This window comes from Anomaloglossus baeobatrachus, chromosome 5 (genome assembly GCF_048569485.1).
Source record: "Anomaloglossus baeobatrachus isolate aAnoBae1 chromosome 5, aAnoBae1.hap1, whole genome shotgun sequence".
Lineage (NCBI taxonomy): Eukaryota > Metazoa > Chordata > Amphibia > Anura > Aromobatidae > Anomaloglossus > Anomaloglossus baeobatrachus.
The window spans coordinates 417,026,303-417,048,654 of record NC_134357.1 but is presented as its reverse complement, the minus strand read 5'-3'; the positions used below and the strand labels follow the sequence as shown (position 1 = coordinate 417,048,654).

The 22,352-nt window shown below is 45.8% G+C and overlaps 1 protein-coding gene across 5 annotated transcripts in view; it reads left to right on the top strand.

Annotated features, from left to right (window-relative positions):
* The window catches only part of TANC2 (tetratricopeptide repeat, ankyrin repeat and coiled-coil containing 2), a 615,727-nt gene that overhangs the window by 417,721 nt on the left and 175,654 nt on the right, over positions 1 to 22,352 (top strand). For all 5 annotated transcript variants that reach the window (XM_075350282.1, XM_075350280.1, XM_075350278.1 and 2 more), the window contains one exon: positions 16,586 to 16,768. In XM_075350282.1, coding sequence (XP_075206397.1) covers positions 16,586 to 16,768 — 183 coding nt within the window. The remainder of the gene's footprint in view (positions 1 to 16,585; positions 16,769 to 22,352) is intronic.

The following is a 22,352-nucleotide window of genomic DNA, read 5'->3' as shown; positions in this document are numbered from 1 at the left end:
CAGTAGATTATCATTACAGGACTACTTGGTGTGCTGCAAGGTAGTCCAGCATATTCATGAGCTCTTTATAACTGCTAGATCTGAAGCAGAGAAAACATTGCTTTTATCAAATTGACAGCAAACAGCAAAGTAAGTGACACATCGCTGGAATCAGGGTCTTTGTCTCTACATTATGCCGCTCTCAGATGGGGAAGAAAAACCTGGTGACAGATTCCCTTTAAGATAATTTGGGAATTCTGAACTATTAAAGCAGTGTCCAACACTCAAGATATTAATTTCTTAGACAGAGTGGAGGGGGTCTGTTACTTTCGAGGACCTGTCTCATCTAGCATTACTCAGATATCCCAGTAATTTCAAGGGGCATCTTCCAATGCTTAATTTTCACACTTACTACCAGATTTTCTCACTAATGACATTTGATCGCTGGAGGTCCCAAAAGAAAGCCACCTTCTGATCAATTTACGGTTAATAGACCCTTCTAACAAATTGGGATCGTCCAAAGCAGAGAAGTTCTTATTTGAACTAAATACAGATGATAAATATATGATCACTGGAGTTGTAGCTCTCTGACCCATATAAATCACAAGAAATTGGTTCCCAAAGACCTCCATGTGAATGGAGTGGCAGTGCGATTGCGTGACCACCGTTTCACTCACTGTCTATGGTACTGATGAAAATAGGAGAGCACCTCTTGACATTCCCATTGACCATAAATGCAGCTGTGGTCACTAATCTCCATTCTTACTCCATTTATCATGATCAACGGGGGCCTTAGGCTCTGTGCGCACTAGTGCGTTTTACCCGCGGATTTGCCGCGGAAATTTCTTGAGAAATGTCTGCAATCTTTGTGCAGACATTTCCCAGCAAATTCTATGAGAAAAAAAAATAGCTGTGCGCACTGTGCGGATTTTTCTCAAGAAATTTCCTTGAGAAGAATTTCTCGAGAAAATTTCCTTGAGAAGAATTTCTCGAGAAAATTTCTTGAGAAAATGAGCATGTCAATTCTTTTCCGCAGGTACCCTGCGGATTTCTGCAGTATAGCCTGCAAAATCTGCAGGGAACCACCCGCGGGAAAATCGCGGCTAATCCGCGGCAAATCCGCATGCGGATTTGGTGCGGATTTTTTCCGGAGGTCCGGAAATCTTTCACTCCCAGAAGTTTCTCAAGAAATTTTCTTGAGAAACTTCACATTTCTAGTGCGCACATAGCCTTAGTGGTCATATTCTATTTGTTACTTATCCTTTAGCTATGATCACTCCCATTTATCCACCTGAGTGCCCCAGTCATCCTCTGACAAGTTTCATGACTTAAATGCGGTCAGTCAAACAATTCCAGGCTCAAGTCTTGTGTGTGTGTGTGTGTGTGTGTGTGTGTGTGTGTCCAGGATTGGCATCTGCACCGTCGCAGCTACAGCCATAAAATTTTGCACACTCACACGTCTGGACCCCGAGAGCGTCATAGGCTATGTTGTGAGGCATAATTTTAACCCCGCGCATTCCAATTTACCAATCAATTTTTCCCCTTTGTACATAATGGGGAAAAGTGTATCCGCACCATTGCTTTTACAATCACAACATTTTGCACAGACACCTCATGTGATCCAGGGAACGTCGTAGACTATGTTTTGACAGGAAAATTTAACCCCGCGCTTTACAGTTACTCTCCAAAAAACAAGCCTCCATTAAAGTAAATGGAAACTGGAACTACAGGTTATTAGTAGGAGCTGATTGGTTGCTATAGAAACAAAAGACATTCATAGTATAAGAAGCTTATATGTGAGGTAATAAGATGTCGGTGGGGAGACAGAGAGACAGAGACAGACCGGGAAAGAGACAGACCTGTAAAGAGACAGACCTGTAAAGAGACAGACCTGTAAAGAGACAGACCTGTAAAGAGACAGACCGGACACATTACTTGGCCAATTTAGTTAAATCTGTGTGGAATATCTGTGGTGTTGAAATATATGTTGTGAAATGCTTCTATTAGCCTAGTTTTTGCCTTTTAATAATTACATTTCTATCTATTTGTTTTGTGGTTTTTGTGTGCAGAATACATTTTTGTTAATACTTTCTATTTTGTTGACAGCAGTTATTAACCCGGGCGAAGCCGGGTAGTACTGCTAGTAGGGAATAAAACTGAAAAATCATATTACAAGTTCACTTTTAATGCAAAACAAAACCCAAATAACAATCACAGAATTTGCAGGGTGGTTTTCCGCAGTTATGCCACACACGGATTTTATGCTCCCAGTTTTCTGCTTATTGAATGGTAAAATGAATGGAGTTATACCTAAAACTCGTCCATCTACAGGCCCTCATGCAGCTATGTAGATGGAAAAAGTTATGGAAGAGTGCAAAATATGAACTGTCACCCGGTCATGAAGGGGTTTAAGAGAATAGACCATTGGACTTATTGATGCAATGTACGTGATTTGCAAACTGTATAATATGTATGTAAATGCATCTTTTGTCAGCACAGGTTGTTTGGATAGAAAAGTAGACCATGCAAATTATTAAACCTATAGGAAAAGACGTTCTGCACAGACACACAGTGCCGCCTCTGTCCCAGGGTGTTTTTATTGTCTAATGAGGATCTGTCACTTGCTCACAAGAAAAGGTGAAATACCTGTAAAAATCAGTGAGTTCCCCTGATTCTGCTACTTTTTTCGTTTTGTTCTACGTCACTCCATTGGAGATATATTCACATCTGTGTCATCCGGAGCACACCATGTGATATCTCTGCTTCTAGTCCAACTGCGCGTTCCTTCAGCCTTTATGTGGGTGTGCACTTTCACCCCTCCCTGCCAGATGCTACCAATCACAGCACAACAGCTGATCTAGCTGAGCTGTGATTGGCAGTGTCTGAGTGAGAGGGGTGAAAGCACACGCCCCCATAAAAGACTGTTGAAATACCCAGTTGGACTGCAAAGAAGAGATTTCACATAGTGTGTCTCATAAAAAAAACAAATTGTGAACATCTCTGTAATGGAGTGACAGTGCAAGGTGTAAAACAATGGCAGAATCAGGAGATGAGGGATTTTTTTTTTTAAATGTATTTAACTACATTTTTTATTCTGAAGTGAAACGTCGTCTTTATAAAAAAATAAATAAATTGTAATTGGGATTTTATTGCAGTGCGTTCACATTCTCTTAATAATAAAAGGTTTTAAGAAGATCCGAGTGCCTTGATGTGCCATTTGTATAGAGCTGCACTTATTATCTTGTTATATCATTTCTCTAGTTACAAAAACCATGTAAAACCTGACAGCTAGAAACTTTGGGAGTTCATCTGGAACAGGCGGGCGGACGACATGGATGCGTTTTTAATCTGCTTCTTGAGAAGTATCACATTCACTTGTGAGTCCCAGTCCGCTGACTTCATGACTAGTATCTAGTTCAGGCTGGATGATAATAAACCTTTGATATGTTTCCAGCCCGCCTAGTATGTGTAAGTGTTGGGATGATGTCAGGATGTTCGTTCCTGCTCCTCTGTATGACCGGTATCTAACATACGGCAGACTGCTGGATGAAAAGCTCAGCTATACTGCCACCTTGTGGACAGATATGGATTTGTCACCTATCACTACAAGGAATATTCTTGTACAGCAGGGCAAAAATACCCAATAGAGATGAGCGAATCATAACTTGGTCCACCAGCCACAAAGGTACTCCATGGCTGCTGGATGTGTGCCCTGTGACCCGCCTCGTACCTGCTCCTCCGGTTTGTAGGCCTGAATTAACGTCCTCGTTGCATCATTGAGTCGCGGCAGACCTATCAATCAGGAGAAGCATTGGGGATGCTGCCAGGTAAGAGGCGGGTAACAGGGCCCATGTGCAGCAGGCACGGAGTACTATTGTGGCTGTTAGACCAGGTTATGATTTGCCTATCGCTAATTCCAAAAGTTGTATGACAGGTGCCGACACAAGGATCACATTTTTTTGGATTTATCCTATCCGCTCCCTTCCTACATAAACCGTGCCCGAGCTGTCTGGCTGCAGAAGAATTCCTACCTCCATAGAGATAAGTGCATGTTAATCAGCCGTCGCAGACAAACCGGAGTTCATCATAGAGCCCAGATCTGAGCATCAATAATTCAGTTGATCCCAATAATCTATGGAGATGTATTAGTCCTGGTGGAAGTATGCTGGAAAGGTCTTCCATATGTCAGGACATTGATCAGACTTGCCTCAAGCAGGAAAAAAGCAAATCCTATTGATTGTTAGTTTGATTTGTACAATTCCCCAGATAAATAATTTACATTATAGAAAACATGCCTGCATGTAAGTCCTTTCAAAAGGAAAATATATCAAATGCTTCTGAATACAGATACCACTGGACCGTTCATAAAGGATTATTCCCGCCTAATAGATGGATAGTGATGTAAAAGCTTTTGTTTACAGCTCGTTGCCTAGGAGACTGACCACCACTACAATCTAGCTTGTAAATTCTGCTGACTCGGGCCATGATTAGCCAGTAACAGCTCTCCAGCCATCCCAGCCAGCTTCAAATCAGTGTTTACAAGCTCAATAGAAGAGAGCTGTATATAGGCAGTGGTTGAGGTCTGAGCCAGTGAGCTGTGAACAAGAGCAAAGTACTAGTAGCTCCAGAATAGCTGGGATTCATAGTTTTACAACAGTTGGAGTGTTAAGGGTTGCTGATCCCTGTCCTAGTTCTTTATGGACAATACATTACTTCTACTAGAAAACACCACCTCCACCTGGCACCATGATGCCTACAAACACAGTATATATGACAGACCTCTATATCTATAGCTTCAGAAGACATTTAAAGCCTCTGTACACCTTTGCACTGATTTTTATTTTATTTTAATTGTCTATTTGCTTTTTAAATGCAAAAATAGCAAAGTATTCCTAGAATCAAGAGTTACCCCCTCTCCTAGTGACCAGATCCCCATTGATCACTAGAATGGGGCTCTGTGTTTGGAGACCTGCACGCTATAGTGCCCTATCTTGAATGGGGCAGAGGTGCGCATGCCCAACCTTCATTCCATTAGTTTTCTCTTTTTCTACTGCTGTAAATAATGGAGCACTTTACTGTCTCAGGAAGCCCTGGGAAGCTCAGGTCATTCTGGACGGGGTGATACCCATGTGTGAATGTATGTATATGTGTGTGTGTGTATGTATATATGTGTGTGTATATATATATATATATATATATATATATATATATATATATATTATATATATATATATATATCTATATATATATATATATCTATATATATAATTGCCTTATTCTGTCTGTCTGTCTTGCTCCAAAATTGTGTCCTTACGGTGACAAAGCTGATTGGCCGCTGGGCTCGCCATGGCCCCGCCCCCCGCACGGATTGGCCGCTCGCCCAGGCTCCGCCCCCACACGGATTGGCCGGCCGCTCGCCCAGGCTCCGCCCCCCCCACAGATTGGCCTCTCGCCCCGGCACCCTGCACGCATTGGCAACTCGGCCACGCCCCGCCCCCCCTCACGCAATGCACGCTCGCTCTGGCCCCGCCCCCCGCACGCATTCTCCGAACCGACACGGAGCCACGACTCCCAGGTGAGTACTGTACCCCCGGGAGCCCACATCAACCAACCCAGCCGACACATACCCTCGCATTGCTGGGGTTGCCGCCGTATGCTGGTGTGGGCTCCCATGCGAGCGGGGGACGGGATACGCTGGTAACCATGGTAGAATAGTTACCAGCGCATCAAGGTGCTGCAGCGGCGGAACAAACACACACGCACACACATAACAACGCACACACACACACACACATCAGATCACACTCGCTCTCACACACACACCTCACACACACATCACATCGCATCCACACACTCACAACATCCTGGGAAATCGCTTGCTTCTCGGCGGCGATACTGTGCAGTGACCTTCCAGGACCTGCCAGAGGATCACATGGCCAGAAGCTTGTGGTATCTCCGGATGTTGTGAGTGTGAGCGCGTATGTGCGATATCGTCAGTGTGTGTGTGTGTGTATGCGATCGGATGTGTGTGAGTGTGTTCTGATGTGTGAGTGTGTGTGTGTGAGTGTATGCGATCGGATCTGTGAGTGTCGGCAGAGGAGCACGGCGTGCTGGGGGAGGCTGGGAGGAGAGAGGCTGATCCTGGGGAAGGCTGGGAGGGGTAGGCTGATGCTGGGGGAGGCTGGGAGGAGAGAGGCTGATGCTGGGGGAGGCTGGGAGGGGGAGGCTGATGCTGGGGGAGGCTGGGAGGAGGGAGGCTGGGAGTAGAGAGGCTGATGCTGGAGGAGGCTGGGAGGAGAGAGGCTGATGCTGGGGGAGGCTGGGAGGAGAGAGGCTGATGCTGGGGGAGGCTGGGAGGCGAGAGGCTGATGCTGGGGGAGGCTGATGCTGGGGGAGGCTGAGAGAAGAGAGGCTGATGCTGGGGAGGCTGAGGCTGGGAGGAGAGAGGCTGATGCTGGGGACAGAGAGGCTGATGCTGGGGACAGAGAGGCTGATGCTGGGAGGAGAGAGGCTGATGCTGGGAGGAGAGAGGCTGATGCTGGGAGGAGAGAGGCTGATGCTGGTGCAGCATGGAGGATGGAGCACGTTTGGGAGTGCGCAGCATGGCGGATGGAGCACGTTTGGGAGTGCGCAGCATGGCGGATGGAGCACGTTTGGGAGTGCGCAGCATGGCGGATGGAGCACGTTTGGGAGTGCGCAGCATGGCGGAATGGAGCACGTTTGGGAGTGCGCAGCATGGCGGATGGACCACGTTTGGGAGTTCGCAGCATGGCGGATGGACCACGTTTGGGAGTGCGCAGTATGGCGGATGGACCACGTTTGGGAGTGCGCAGCATGGCGGATCTAGCACGTTTGGGAGTGCGCAGCATGGCGGATGGAGCACGTTTGGGAGTGTGCAGCATGGCGGATGGAGCACGCATGGGGGATGCAGCACGATGGGGAGTGCGCAGCATGGCGGATGGAGCACGTTTGGGAGTGCGCAGCATGGCGGATGGAGCACGTTTGGGAGTGCGCAGCATGGCGGATGACCACAAACACCGCCACACACAGACAATGCTGCACACACACAACACCCAACACACAAACACCGCGGCATACATAACTATACGCACATACCGCACAACACACACATTGCACAAAACATACCTCCCCCAAAACACCCCACACCCACACAAACCGCGCAACACACACACACAACGCTACAGACACACAGCGCTCCACAAACAACGCAACACACATACAACACCACTCTCACCCCCCGCCACACCCAGACAACACCCAGAACATGTACAGCGCCCTACACAAACACTTGGTAACAACACACAACAACATATATATATATATATATATATATATACCCGATGCGTAGAATCGGGCCACCTTCTGATATGTGTGTATATATATATATATATATATATATATATATATATATATATATATATATATATATACACATATACATACACAGTGCCTACAAGTAGTATTCAACCCCCTGCAGATTTAGCAGGTTTACACATTCGGAATTAACTTGGTATTGTGACATTTGGACTGTAGATCAGCCTGGAAGTGTGAAATGCACTGCAGCAAAAAAGAATGTTATTTCTTTTTTTTTTTTTTTTTTTTTTTTTTTTAAATTGTGAAAAGTTTATTCAGAGGGTCATTTATTATTCAACCCCTCCAACCACCAGAATTTTGTTTGGTTCCCCTAAAGTATTAAGAAGTATTTCAGGCACAAAGAACAATGAGCTTCACATGTTTGGATTAATTATCTCTTTTTCCAGCCTTTTCTGACTAATTAAGACCCTCCCCAAACTTGTGAACAGCACTCATACTTGGTCAACATGGGAAAGACAAAGGAGCATTCCAAGGCCATCAGAGACAAGATCGTGGAGGGTCACAAGGCTGGCAAGGGGTACAAAACCCTTTCCAAGGAGTTGGGCCTACCTGTCTCCACTGTTGGGAGCATCATCCGGAAGTGGAAGGCTTATGGAACTACTGTTAGCCTTCCACGGCCTGGACAGCCTTTGAAAGTTTCCACCCGTGCCGAGGCCAGGCTTGTCCGAAGACTCAAGGCTAACCCAAGGACAACAAGGAAGGAGCTCCGGGAAGATCTCATGGCAGTGGGGACATTGGTTTCAGTCAATACCATAAGTAACGTACTCCACCGCAATGGTCTCCGTTCCAGACGAGCCCGTAAGGTACCTTTACTTTCAAAGTGTCATGTCAAGGCTCGTCTACAGTTTGCTCATGATCACTTGGAGGACTGTGAGACAGACTGGTTCAAGGTTCTCTGGTCTGATGAGACCAAGATCGAGATCTTTGGTGCCAACCAAACACGTGACGTTTGGAGACTGGATGGCACTGCATACGACCCCAAGAATACCATCCCTACAGTCAAGCATGGTGGTGGCAGCATCATGCTGTGGGGCTGTTTCTTAGCCAAGGGGCCTGGCCATCTGGTCCGCATCCATGGGAAGATGGATAGCATGGCCTACCTGGAGATTTTGGCCAAGAACCTCCGCTCCTCCATCAAGGATCTTAAGATGGGTCGTCATTTCATCTTCCAACAAGACAACGACCCAAAGCACACAGCCAAGAAAACCAAGGCCTGGTTCAAGAGGGAAAAAATCAAGGTGTTGCAGTGGCCTAGTCAGTCTCCTGACCTTAACCCAATTGAAAACTTGTGGAAGGAGCTCAAGATTAAAATCCACATGAGACACCCAAAGAACCTAGATAACTTGGAGAAGATCTGCATGGAGGAGTGGGCCAAGATAACTCCAGAGACCTGTGCCGGCCTGATCAGGTCTTCTAAAAGACGATTATTAGCTGTAATTGCAAACAAGGGTTATTCCACAAAATATTAAACCTAGGGGTTGAATAATAATTGACCCACACTTTTATGTTGAAAATTTATTAAAATTTAACTGAGCAACATAACTTGTTGGTTTGTAAGATTTGTGCATCGGTTAATAAATCCTGCTCTTGTTTGAAGTTTGCAGGCTCTAACTTATTTGCATCTTATCAAACCTGCTAAATCTGCAGTACTCATTGCTCAATATTAAGTAGAAGCAAACTTTTGAGCTTTTTGGGAATGATGCAACAAGTTTTTCACACCTGGATTTGGGGATCCTCTGCCATTCTTCCTTGCAGATCCTCTCCAGTTCCGTCAGGTTGGATGGTGAACGTTGGTGGACAGCCATTTTCAGGTCTCTCCAGAGATGCTCAATTGGATTTAGGTCAGGACTCCGGCTGGGCCAGTCAAGAATAGTCATAGAGTTGTTCTGAAGCCACACCTTTGTTATTTTAGCTGTGTGGTTAAGGTCATTGTCTTGTTGGAAGGTGAACCTTCGGCCAAGTCTGAGGTTCAGAGCACTCTGGAAGAGGCTTTCTTTCAGGATATCTTTGTACTTGGCCGAAATCATCTTTCCTTCAATTACAACCAGTCGTCCTGTCCCTGCAGCTGAAAAACACCACCATAGCATGATGCCGCCACCACCATGTTTCACTGTTGGGATTGTATTGGGCAGGTGATGAGCAGTGCCTGGTTTTCTCTACACATACCGCTTAGAATTATCACCAAAAAGTTCTATCTTCGTCTCATCAGACCAGAGAATCTTATTTCTCATAGTCTGAGAGTCCTTCATGTGTTTTTTTTGCAAACTCTATACAGGCTTTCATATGTCTTGCACTGAGGAGAGGCTTTTTTCGGCCACTCTGCCATAAAGGCCTGACTAGTGGAGGACTGCAGTGATAGTTGGCTTTGTAGAACTTTCTCCCATCTCCCTACTGCATCTCTGAAGCTCAGCCACAGTGATCTTTGGGTTCTTCTTTACCTCTCTCACCAAGGCTATTTTCCCATGATTGTGCAGTTTGGCTGGATTGACAGGTTTAGGAAGAGTTCTGGTGGTCCCAAACGTCTTCCATTTAAAGGATTATGGAGGCCACTGTGCTCTTAGGAACCTTGAGTACTGCAGAAATTCTTTTGTAATCTTGGCCAGATCTGTGCCTTGCCACATTTCTGTCTCTCAGCTCCTTGGGCAGTTCCTTTGACCTCATGATTCTCATTTGGTCTGACATGCACTGTGAGCTGTGAGGTCTTATATAGACAGGTGTGCGCCTTTCCAAATCAAGTCCTATCAGTTTAATTAAACACGGCTGGACTCCAATGAAAGAGTGGAACCATCTCAAGGAGGATCACAAGGAAATGGACAGCATTTGACTTAAATTGTTAAAGGTGTCTGTACCCTTTAAGGCCATGTGCACACTAGAAAATGGAATTTTCTTAAGAAAATTCCACACCCTCTGAAAGATTACCGCACCTGCAGCAAAAAAACCGCAGTAAACCTCACCCGAAAACCGCATGCGGTTTAACAGCGGTTTTTCCGCAGACTGGTGCCTGTGTTTTTATGCCTTCAATGCACGTTGAAAAAAAAATGTGTTGTCATTTCCTTCTTCTTCTGAGAGATAGATAATGGATGGATAGATAGAGAAATAGATAATGGATAGATAAACGAATGTATAGATAGAGGGATGGATAGATGATGGAAATGGTTGATAGATGTTACAGCTTTATTTCTGATGTTTGTGTCCCCCCCCCCCCCACTCCAACAGTATTTGTGATACAGCAGTGACCCTGCGGGACCTTGGATCTGAGTTCTTGCAGGGTCACTGCCGGTCGGTGACGTAACTCTATTACCGCTTGTGAAGCCCTGAAGTTCTCATGAGTGGTAATGTGTTGACATCCCTGACTGTGAGAAATGTCCTGGAGTTATCCCTGCAGCTTCATTCACGGAACGAGGCTGCATTGATTATGATCTCAGACGCCGCTGGATCAGTATGTCGTGGGACCTCGTGTGGATTACGTCAGACCTGGAGGGGTATTTAGGGATATTTATAAAGTGGTGAAAGAGGGGGATTTTTTGTGTTTTATTTCAAATAAAGGATTTTTCGATGTATGTGTTTATTTACTTTCACTTACAGATAAGTGACAACTTGTCTTACTAATCTTGGATTTAGTGGCAGCTATGGGCTGCCATTAACTCCTTATTACCCCGATTGCCACCGCATCACGGCAATTGGGAAGAGCCGGTAACACGCCAGGACAGTCGCATAATGGATGCGACATTCTCGGGGCAGCTGTGGACTGATATTCTTGGCTGCGGGAGAGGGGGGCATTAATCATGGCCCTTGCCCACCCCAGCCTGAAAATACCAGTCCTCTGCTGTGTGCTTACCTTGGGTGGACGGTAAAAATATGTTGGAGCCCACGTTTTTTTTTTTGAGTGTGATGTGTTTATTTACTCTCTGCTCAATTTCCTCCTCTTCTCCTAATGACATCACTTCCCTGCAAAATGCAGGGTAGTGATGATCAATATGTCCCGAAAAACCCGAAATACCGCGTGAATAATGCAGGAAAACGCAATGACACGCACATAATTTGTTAGCTGCGTTATTCCCACCGATATTTCATGATTACATTACAGTCAATGGGGTAAAATACCGCAGGTACCTGCGGGAAAGAAGTGACATACTCATTAATTCCGCAGCGGAAATTCCACAGCAAAACCCGCAGGGACAAAAAAAAAACGCAGTGTGTGCACAGCATTTTTTTTTTTACCATAGGTTTTGCTGAGGAAGGACTGCAGCAAGGTTATGAACTTTTTCTACAGCAAAACATGCAGCAAAACTGCGGTAAGGCCCTGTGCGTACTAAAAAATGCAATCTTCTTAAGAAAATTCCACAGGCTCGGAAAGATTACCGTACCCGCGGTAAAAAACCACATGCGGGTTTGCCGCGGGTTGGTACATGTGTTTTAATGCATTCAATGCAATAAAGCACATTGGAAAAAAAAAAAAGTGTAATTTCCGTCAAATAGATGGATAGATAGAATGATAGATAATAGAGGGATAGAGAGTTATTAGCTTTATTTCTGTTGTGTTTCCTCCCCACAGTATTTCTCATACAGCAGTGACCCTGTGCCAGGGTCACTGTCGGTCGGTGACATCACTATTACTGCTGGTGAGGCCCTGAAGTTCTCGCGAGTAGTTGCCCCTGCAGCCTCGTTACAAGGCTGCATTGAGTACTGTGTGTCAGACGTAGCTGGATCAGTATGCAAGAGTCGTGGGACCTCTGTGGATTACGCCGGAGCTGTGTGTTGGGGGGTTCATAAAGTGGTGACAGAGGGGGCTTTTTGTGTTTTATTTCAAATAAAGGATTTTTTTGGTGTGTGTGTGTGTTTATATACTTTACTTACAGGTTAATCATGGAAGTTGTCTCATAGACGCTGCCATGATTAACCTAGGACTTAGTGGCAGCTATGGGCCGCCATTAACTCCTTATTACCGCGATTGCCACCGCAACACGGCAATCAGGAAGAGCCGGTAACACACTGGGGCTGTCGCATAATGGATGCGACCTTCTCGGGGCAGCGGCGGGCTGATATTCTTGGCTGCGGAGGAGGGGGGAGTATTAACCATGGCCCTTGCCCCCCCAGTCTGAGAATACCAGGCCGCCACTGTATGTTTACCTTGGCTGGACGGTAAAAATACAGCGGAGCCCACATTTTTTGTTTCGTTTTTTATTTTGAATATGTACGTTTCTGATTTCTATGTGTCTGTGTCTGTGTGTGAGTGTGATATGTGTGTGTTTACTCAATTTCCTCTTCCTGTCCTAATGACATCACTTCCTTGCAAAACGCAGGGTAGTGATGATCACTATGTCCCAAAAGACGCAAAATACTGCGGGAATAACGCAGGAAAACGCACATAATTTGCAACCTGCGTTATTCCCACCGGTATTTCATGATTACAGTCAATGGGGTAAAATACTGCAGGTACCTGTGGAATGTACCTGTGACATGCACATTCTTTTTGCTGCCCGAATTTCGCAGCAAAACCCGTTGGTGACAAAAACGCAGTGTGCGCACAGCATTTTTTTTACCATAGGTTTTGCTGGGGAAAGACTGCAGCAAGGTTATGAACATTTTCTGCAGCAAAACATGCAGCAAAACCATGGTAAAAAGCACAGTGTGCGCACAGGACCTAAAGGTAATCTGTCCCTGGATTTCTGCCTCCTAATCGGAGAGCAGCATAATGTAGTTTTACTGGGCTGCTTGCTGTAATTTTTCATCATCTCCTGCTGATAAAGCAATGATTTTATCACTAGGGAACTAGTACCCCTGCTGCCATGTAGTCCTCCATATTTATGAGCTCTGCATAACTCCACCACCATTGATTAGCAGCTTTCTGCCTATGCAGAGTGCACACAGAAAGTTGCAAATCAGTGCTGTGGGTGGGGTTATACAGTGGTCTGCATTCCGAGAACTGGGAGATCTGTAGCAAATAAAACAGGTGTTTTATCAACACGAGCAAGCGACCCAGTAAGTGACATATCACTGGAATCAGGGACTCTGCCCCTAGATGAGGCTGCTCTCAGGTGGGTTGTAAAAAGAATCTCGTGACAGATTCTCTGTAAACTCCATGGGGTTGTGATCGACCTCGTTCCGTATAAAAGCCGCACAATACTTGCCCGTAATCTCGCATTGTCACAGGCGCACTGACTTGGATGTGAGAAGTTCCTCACTGATAGAACTGTCATTTTGCAGCATTGATTTTGCTTTCCCTTTAATACAAGGCTTGTGAATACAATAGTAAAATTGGTAGTAAAGATGGGTAATAATGGAAGGAGATTAACCAAGCACTTGGCGCAGTTCCCAGACTGCTGCTATAGCAATGACTTGTCTTATCTTCCAAGGAAGAAAGATAAGACTTGTTATTTGTGTACAGTCCTCTGTAGTCTATCCATATGTGTAGCTATTTGCTATCAATAAACATAAACTGGGCTGTACATTCCCACCTAGAGGACACAGATACTTTTGTTGTGGATGTAAATATATTTGCTGTGTGTTTAGTGCAAACAGGACTGTTGCTTATTTAGCAGGTGGTCCCATAAAGAGGAGCCGCTTTATTCTACTGTTTGTGGAACAGATGGTGGTATATCTGTCTAATAAAACAAGAATGAATCATCTTATATTGTCTATTTCCCCATGTTGTTTTATTTGCCTTGTTTTTATATTTTCTATAGTTGGGATGGTCTATAGGACACAGTAGTACTCAGTTCACCACTGTTATTGTCTCAAAATGCCCCAAAGCTTTCAAAATATTACCATTTTCTAGGTTTTGACCATGGCTTACAAAAGTTGGAAAAGTGCAGGATCAGAACCAGGAGGAAAAATGGCCACCAACTTTTTGCACAGAGTTAAAGGGAACCTGCCACTAGATTCATGGTGCACCTACAACAGGTGGCATGGATCCGATACCGGCAATGCGACTGCAGCCTGGTATATTTTGCTCTGAAACTCTGCGGCGAACTGGCGGGAGAGACCTGAGTAGTCCACTTTTGTCCATGGCCAACCTCTCCCATCTCTACTCGAGTTGATTGTTAGGTCTCTCCCATATGTGTCCATAGGGGCCTGTCAAACAATTGGAGCATGGTAGGGAGAAGCCGACCCGAGGAAATAAACGGACTAGTCCCTATAGTTCCTTGCCAGCTTCTCAAACTGTATTTTCTCTGAAATGCCAAAGTGTTTCACAGAAAAACATACCTGGCCGCAATTGCACAGCCCGGCTCTGATTTATGCAGCTCTTTCGGGTAATATGAAGTAACAAGTTCCCCTTAAAGGGAACCTGTCAGTTGCATTATGAACCCAGAACCATGAGTAGTTCTGGGTGGATATTACTAATCCCTGCCTAGCCGTACCAGTATCCAGTAGCATAGATAAAGGGATCTTTAGAAAAAGTAGATCCTTTATGATATGCTAATGAGGCCAGGGACTAGTCACAAAGGCGTTACTTCCCTTGGCTAGACGGCCCCCTTAGTATGTAAGCACGCCCCTGTGGGTGTTCATACATGCTAATGAATTCTCAGCGTAAGAGGCATGGTCTCTTACCTCGGCTGCTACTACTACTTTTCGGCTCAGTGCGCTTGATCAGAATATCTGGACGTCCGGTCATGCGTACTACGAAGCTGGGTGTACACGTCTTGGCTTGAAACTGGCGTAGTGCGCATGATCAGAAGTCCGGAAACCAGCAGTGGCCGCAGAGAGCGGTGAGATCAAACATGCATCTGATGCTTCACATTCATTAGCATGTTAGAACGCCCACACGGGCGTGCTTACATGCTAAGAGGGTCGACTAGCCAAGGGAACTAACGCCCTTTTTTGACTAGTCGCTGGCCTCATTAGCATATCATAAAGGATCTTTAGAATTACTTTTTCTAAAGATCTCTTTATGTACCCTACTAGATGCTGGGACAGCTCGTGGTTCTGGTTACAAATTGCACCTGACAGGTTCCCTTTAATATGCTTTATATAAAGAAACGTGCAACTCCGCTCCCTCCCAAAGGTGGCGTACATTTCATTTTCTGACTTTAGGATAGTGTAAAACTGCACCAAACCTATTAAGTGGTGTGTGCCTTTTAATGAGATTAGTGGAGCTCACTGCAATTATATTTTTCTTTGCTTTTGAGGAGTTGTCATGTTGCCCGACCTGAGGCAGCCAAGTACATTGCTGAGATGTTTTGTCAATCCTGTACACATTTTTGACCCCCTGCTGTGTGGAAACCCCCACTCCCCACCATGGTCATACTGTGAGGAATGTACTTAAGCTCATCAAATGTCAGGTGTGCCAAGTGCAATAGGACTGGATTTTGTGTTTTTGTTTTGTTTTTTTTTCTTCTTTTTTTCAGGTGATGTAGTGTATAGATCCAGCAAGTGGCATTGTCTCACCCTGCAAGGAAAGGAGGTGAAAACTAATGAGGTGGTGGCTGCCATCTTTGGACACTGAAGCATTTACTATATTTGGGGGCACGCTGTGTCCGCCGCCGGCTGGAGACGCTGTGTCCGCCGCCGGCTGGAGACGCTGTGTCCGCCGCCGGCTGGAGACGCTGTGTCCGCCGCCGGCTGGAGACGCTGTGTCCGCCGCCGGCTGGAGACGCTGTGTCCGCCGCCGGCTGGAGACGCTGTGTCCGCCGCCGGCTGGAGACGCTGTGTCCGCCGCCGGCTGGAGACGCTGTGTCCGCCGCCGGCTGGAGACGCTGTGTCCGCCGCCGGCTGGAGACGCTGTGTCCGCCGCCGGCTGGAGACGCTGTGTCCGCCGCCGGCTGGAGACGCTGTGTCCGCCGCCGGCTGGAGACGCTGTGTCCGTTGACGGCTGGAGACGCTGTGTCCGTTGACGGCTGGAGACGCTGTGTCCGTTGACGGCTGGAGACGCTGTGTCCGTTGACGGCTGGAGACGCTGTGTCCGTTGACGGCTGGAGACGCTGTGTCCGTTGTCGGCTGGAGACGCTGTGTCCGTTGTTGGCTGGAGACGCTGTGTCCGTTGACGGCTGGAGACGCTGTGTCCGCCGCTGTGTCTGTTTATGTTGTTATCCACGCTAATCGTGTCCTATGTAGCCCACATAATACAAAGGATGATGAACTTTTCAGATTTTGGCTGGATTTGAGCTTTATTTTTGCGAGTCTCTGGCCTGTGGTTGTGTATTATAGTCTGTGTGTTACCTGTGTACTAATGTTGGGGAATCTTTTATTAACAGTTGTTTGTATCCAACAGGTGGCTCCTCTTCTGAAAACGACTGTGTGTTTGAGCCGGACTACTCCATCACCCCCCTACCTGTAACCGAGGGCATGCAACATATACGTATGATGGAGGGCATGTCCCGCTCGCTTCCATCCTCTCCGCTACTTACCCACCAAGCCATCAGTGTGCGGCTGCAACCTGTCAAGAAACTAACTGGTAAGAACACTAAAGAAAAAGCCAAGTGCCAGCATGAATGACTGCTTTGTAGAGTTTGGCATTGATCTTGGGCTATGTGCAAAGAGTTTTTTAAGGAGTTTTTGGATGGGAAACTCTCCAAATTGTCCTCCAAATCTGAAAAAGCCTTCCAAACTTTGAGTTCCCGCTTAGTTATTTCAGCGCGTGGTCCAAGGCGTCCATGATCATGGTCCAGTACTGTTCAGTAGTACATTGGTTTGATTATTCCTGCTGGTTTCTATTGGCACTACGGCAAGGTTATTGATATGGCAGTGCTGATATCATCCACATCTAACATCGAATCTAATAGTTTTCTGCAGGTGATTTTCATATTCTAGTTTGAAGAGAAAAAAAAATATTGCTTAAAGTTTTGGGGCTGCAGAAAAACTTGTTGCTGTCTAGATGGAAAGAAAAAAAAAAGTTACTTTGTACTGCTCTATGTCAGTGTAATCCCAAGACGTGCCATTGTGTCCTGGCAAGTGTAACTGTATTGCCCGCAAAATCGGGTAGTTGTGCGGTTCATCCACCGGCGCCTTAATTTTGCGCAGAACTTTCAGGATTTATCTAATTTATGTTTGTCTGATTTTTTTTAAAGTGCTTCACTAGCGAATAACATAACATTGTGGCCTAATGGCTTCAGAGGCGCCGGTCTCGGGTATATAATGTATCTCAGCTCCTTTGTATACATGTATAACGCACATTATATTTCTACACTAAATTATTAAGAGGTGTCGGGAGTGTGAGACCATTGTAATTCACTGTAAGCCTCACTGGCTCTTCTCTCTGTGTGCATGAATAATGGATGAGCGCCTCCTGTAGGTCACTATTATATAACATCCTGTGAGACCTCAGGATTAAAGGGAGACTGTCACCCTTAAAACACTTAATAAAATCACTGTTTTGGTATGTGAGGGACTTACCCCCTATAAAAATCACATCTGTCCTATAGATTTTAATGGATTAGTTGCCAGAAAAAAATAAAAAATGTGTTTGCTAATGAGGGGACTTCGGTGCACCATTGTTGTGGTCAAGGACTCGGTGCACCATTGTTGTGGTCAGGGGCTCGGTGCACCGATACTCCTCCTCAGTTTTCATCCTGAGCACGGTCATATCTTGACATATCTTGGGGTACGTGCCCACGATCAGGACCCACCGCGTCCTGACCTGCGAGACCGGGAGTCTCCTCCGCAGGAGACCGCAGCTGCCTGTGCCCACGATCAGGTTTCAGTGCGCTGCTGTCTCCTCCCGTGTTCTCCCTGTGGAGGATGCTTGCGACTCCACAGCAAACAATTGAAATGCTGTGGCTTGGAAAGTCGCACCGCAGGTCAGTGTTTGCTGAAGGAAAAACAAGCACAGTGGTTACGGGATTTCTAGAAATCCCATCCACTGTGCTTGTACTGTACAACGCAGCGTTTTAGACCCAGCTGAAACATGCTGCGGCCAAAACGCTGTGATCACCGATCGTGGGCACGCACCCTTACAACTCTGAAGAGCTTGGTGGATCTGCACCTCCACAATGATGATGCTGCGGTGTTAGTGTGCGCTCTTTTTGCTGGCTTCTGTGTGCAGTTGCCACTCAATACTCAGAGACAGGAGTTAGCGGCGAAATTGTATCATGATGATCTAATTATTAACAGTTGTGTGTGGGGCTTCTTCATGATTGGGGTAAGGCCAGATGGGACGTTTTCAACATTTTTGTGATGACGATGCAACACAGCTGAGAACTGCAGCGATTGGGTGCCACAGGGGCTTCAAAGTTGGCCTATTAATAATATAATATTAATAATAATGTTTATTCACTTATATAGCGCCATTAATTCCATAGCGCTTTACATACATTAACATCACTGTCCCCATTGGGGATCACAGTCTTTGGAGAGTGGGAGGAAACCCACGCAAACACAGGGAGAACATACAAACTCCTTGCAGATGGTGTCCTTGGTGGGATTTGAACCGAGGACCCCAGCGCTACAAGACTGCAGTGCTAACCACTGAGCCACTATTAAACATCTCTTTGACTTTGCGAAGAATATCCGATTCACCCTCAAAACTGTGCGATCATACTTATCAGCAATTTGGTTTTGCCGGTTAAACCCCGCAAAAACAAAGAATTGTTGATCATGCCTATGTGTCCGACAGGAGCCCCCACCTGTCCTTTCTTGGCGATTATGTAATTGACAAGTCTCTTTGGAGTGTTTTTTTATTGGGGATTCAACTGTCATTTGGGGTAATAAAAGTATTTTGGTTAAAGCCCCCATACACATGAGAGTAGACGCCGCCTGCCCGATAGTCGGAGGTTGCCATCGATAACGGCAGTCCAAAATCGGACATGCGCTATCTTTTTCTTAAGCCTGCTTTACACGGTACGATCTATCGTGCAATTTCATGATCGATCGTACCCGCCCCTGACGTTTGTGCGTCACGGGCAATTAGTTGCCTGTGGCGCACAAAGTCGTTTACCCCCGTCACACGCACTTACCTGCTGTGCGACGTCGCTGTGGGCGGCGAACATCCTCTTCCTGAAGGGGTAGGGAAGTTCGGCGTCACAGTGACGTCACACAGCGGCTGGCCAATAGAAGCGGAGGGGCGGAGATGAGCGGGACGTTAACATCCCGCCCACCTCCTTCCTTCCGCATAGCCGGCGGGTGCCGCGGGACGGAGGTAAGCTGCTGTTCATCGTTCCCAGGGTGTCACATGAAGCGGCGTGTACCCTGGGAACGATGAGCAACTGGCGCCATTTTAATTAAACAAGATTATGAAACCGAGCGACGAGTACACGACTCATGATTTGTGAGCGATATTGCGTCGCTCGGAGGTGTCACACAGCCCGACGTCGCAAGCGATGCCGGATGTGCGTCACAAAAACCGTGACCCCGACGATCTATCGCATGATAGATCGTCTCGTGTAAAGCACCCTTTAGAGAACACACAAGCAATCGGACGATTTCATAACTTTGCTGGTACTGTAAAAAAATAGCTTTAAATTTGTATAAAAAAAAAGCTAAAAAATGCAATAAAAACACCTAAGTGTATTGAAACAACATGAATCATTTCAACGGGGACGTCAGACCGAGGCCGTGGAATGGTGCCGATTCTGGAAAAATACAGGTTTTCATTTTTTTCTAATCCTTGAAAATTCCTCTAAGGAGTGCATACTTCTGCATGAGACTGTCATTTCGGGGACTAAAGATTTCCTCCATAGCGGCAAATGTCTTTTAGTTTTAGTAGTAACATGGAGACTTGTAAAAAAAAATCAGTAGAACAAAAAAAAAAAAAAGCTGAAAAATGGCTTCTTCCGGTGTTTGCAGACAGGTGCACGTTTACTGTGGAGCAGATGTCCCCGGCGCGGCGGCGCTGCGTACCATCATTGGCTAGGTGGTGCTGTTTGACACTTGATTATTTTGCTTGCCGCTGTATTAATACATCTGTAAATTCTTCACGAGCAGCGTTAACCCTGACTAGTGCTGCTGTTGATAGAGCGTCTGCTGCCGCGGTACATTTCTCGATGCTGTCACCTTAAGAGGCTTAAAGACTTGCTTATTGAGTTAACTGGTTTGATTATTAATGAGGCTGTGCAGGTCTGACTCACACGGAGCCGAGCGCTATACATTTCCCACAGGGGCCACTACACCATAAATTTTGCTTTAGGGATCGATGCGGACTCTGCAACCTGCATGTATCCCAGTAAGGCACTGTGTTATGTAAGTGCCGGGCGCTTCTGCCAGACAGCGTTAAATTCTTAATATGGTACAGACGCCTGTGTATTACGGGGTCATGTGGATTAGCGGCAATGATTGTGTAGACAATCGTGATGAGCGAGCCCTAACATGCTTGGGGTCTCCGTATTCGTAACAGGCAGTCGGAGACTCGGACGGGCGCAACTCATGTACTGTGTATAATGGCAGCCAATGGTGAACTCGAGCATTTTTCCGGACGATCTGCCATTATATTCGGTACACTGGTCGTGCCCATCCGGGCATCCGACTGCTCATTACGAGTACTGATCACCCAAGCATGGTAGTGCCCACTCATCACTAGTTACGAGTACCGAGCACTTGAGCATGGTAGTGCCCACTCATCACTAGTTACGAGTACTGAGCACTTGAGCATGGTAGTGCCCACTCATCACTAGTTACGAGTACCAAGCACCCGAGCATGGTAGTGCCCACTCATCACTAGTTACGAGTACCAAGCACCCGAGCATGGTAGTGCCCACTCATCACTAGTTACGAGTACCAAGCACCCGAGCATGGTAGTGCTCACTCATCACTAGTTACGAGTACCAAGCACCCGAGCATGGTAGTGCCCGCTCATCACTAGTTACGAGTACTGAGCCTTCGAGGATGGTAGTGCTCGCTCATCACTAGTTATGAGTACCAAGCATGATAGTGCCCGCTCATCACTAGTTTCGAGTACTGAGCCCTCGAGCATGATAGTGCTCGTTCATCACTAGTTACGAGTACCGAGCACCCGAGCATGGTAGTATCCACTCATCATTCGTAGACCATCTGTATAGCCTAGTCACCTTTTTTTTTGCACTACGCAATGTAAAATGTATACAGGTAATACTCCTAAGAAATAAATAAAATAATACAGTCTGGTCCATACCATCTTACACTACATACTCCTTTTATAGATGTGCTCTGTTATTTTACGCACACTGATACTTTGGCGACATCAGTGATTTTGTGTGACCGTGATCGAAGTCTGTTCATTCTGATGCCGGAGACATAAAGCGACTTATCAACCAAGGACCACACAGCTGACGAATACCAGCGAATAGGATCACAAACTCAAGAGGCCATTTATGTACGATTAGACCCATATGAGCCGATAAATGTGGACGAGCGTTAATTACAATGTCCGTTTTCCAATTAGCGATTATTGAAACATTCCTGCTGTCATCCGATTAATAACCAAAACATTCGTTAGGTAATTGGATCATTTATGTAGGCATTAAACTTATTGTTGTTGGCAACCTATTGTCCTATGTAAGCAGAACATATTCTGCTGATAACGATGATATCCTACACGCACAGGACAACCGTGTTAACCATCAATCTGTACGTATAGGATTCCGGTCGGTCTGTTTAAATAGGCCATAATAAGACTGCCAATCAGCTTGTATGTATCCGATTGATAGACGTGTAGCATTCATGGTCGGCTCTTTTGAATTGGCTTTTAGCATTCGGTACAGATGTAGCAAAGGTTATTATGACTCAATGCATCATTAAATAGGGTTGCGTTCACATGTCCAGTAATCATCCGTTAGAACGGATCCAGCAGCAATCCATTGTGCAAACACAATTTTTTGGTCCATTTTGAAAAAAAAATGACTTTCGCAGGATCTGTTTTTTTTACATTGGAGACTATGGAAACTGGATCCATTAAATGATTGCTATTTATCTTCCATTTGAAACTGATCCAGGAAGAAAAAGATGGATCCATTACAAATGAAAGAAAAACAGATGGCTAAATAGTAATCCGATAATAGATCCGTTTTCCGTAGACTCCTATGGGGAAAAAAAAAACAGCCTGCAAAAATCATTTTTTTTCAAATTGGACA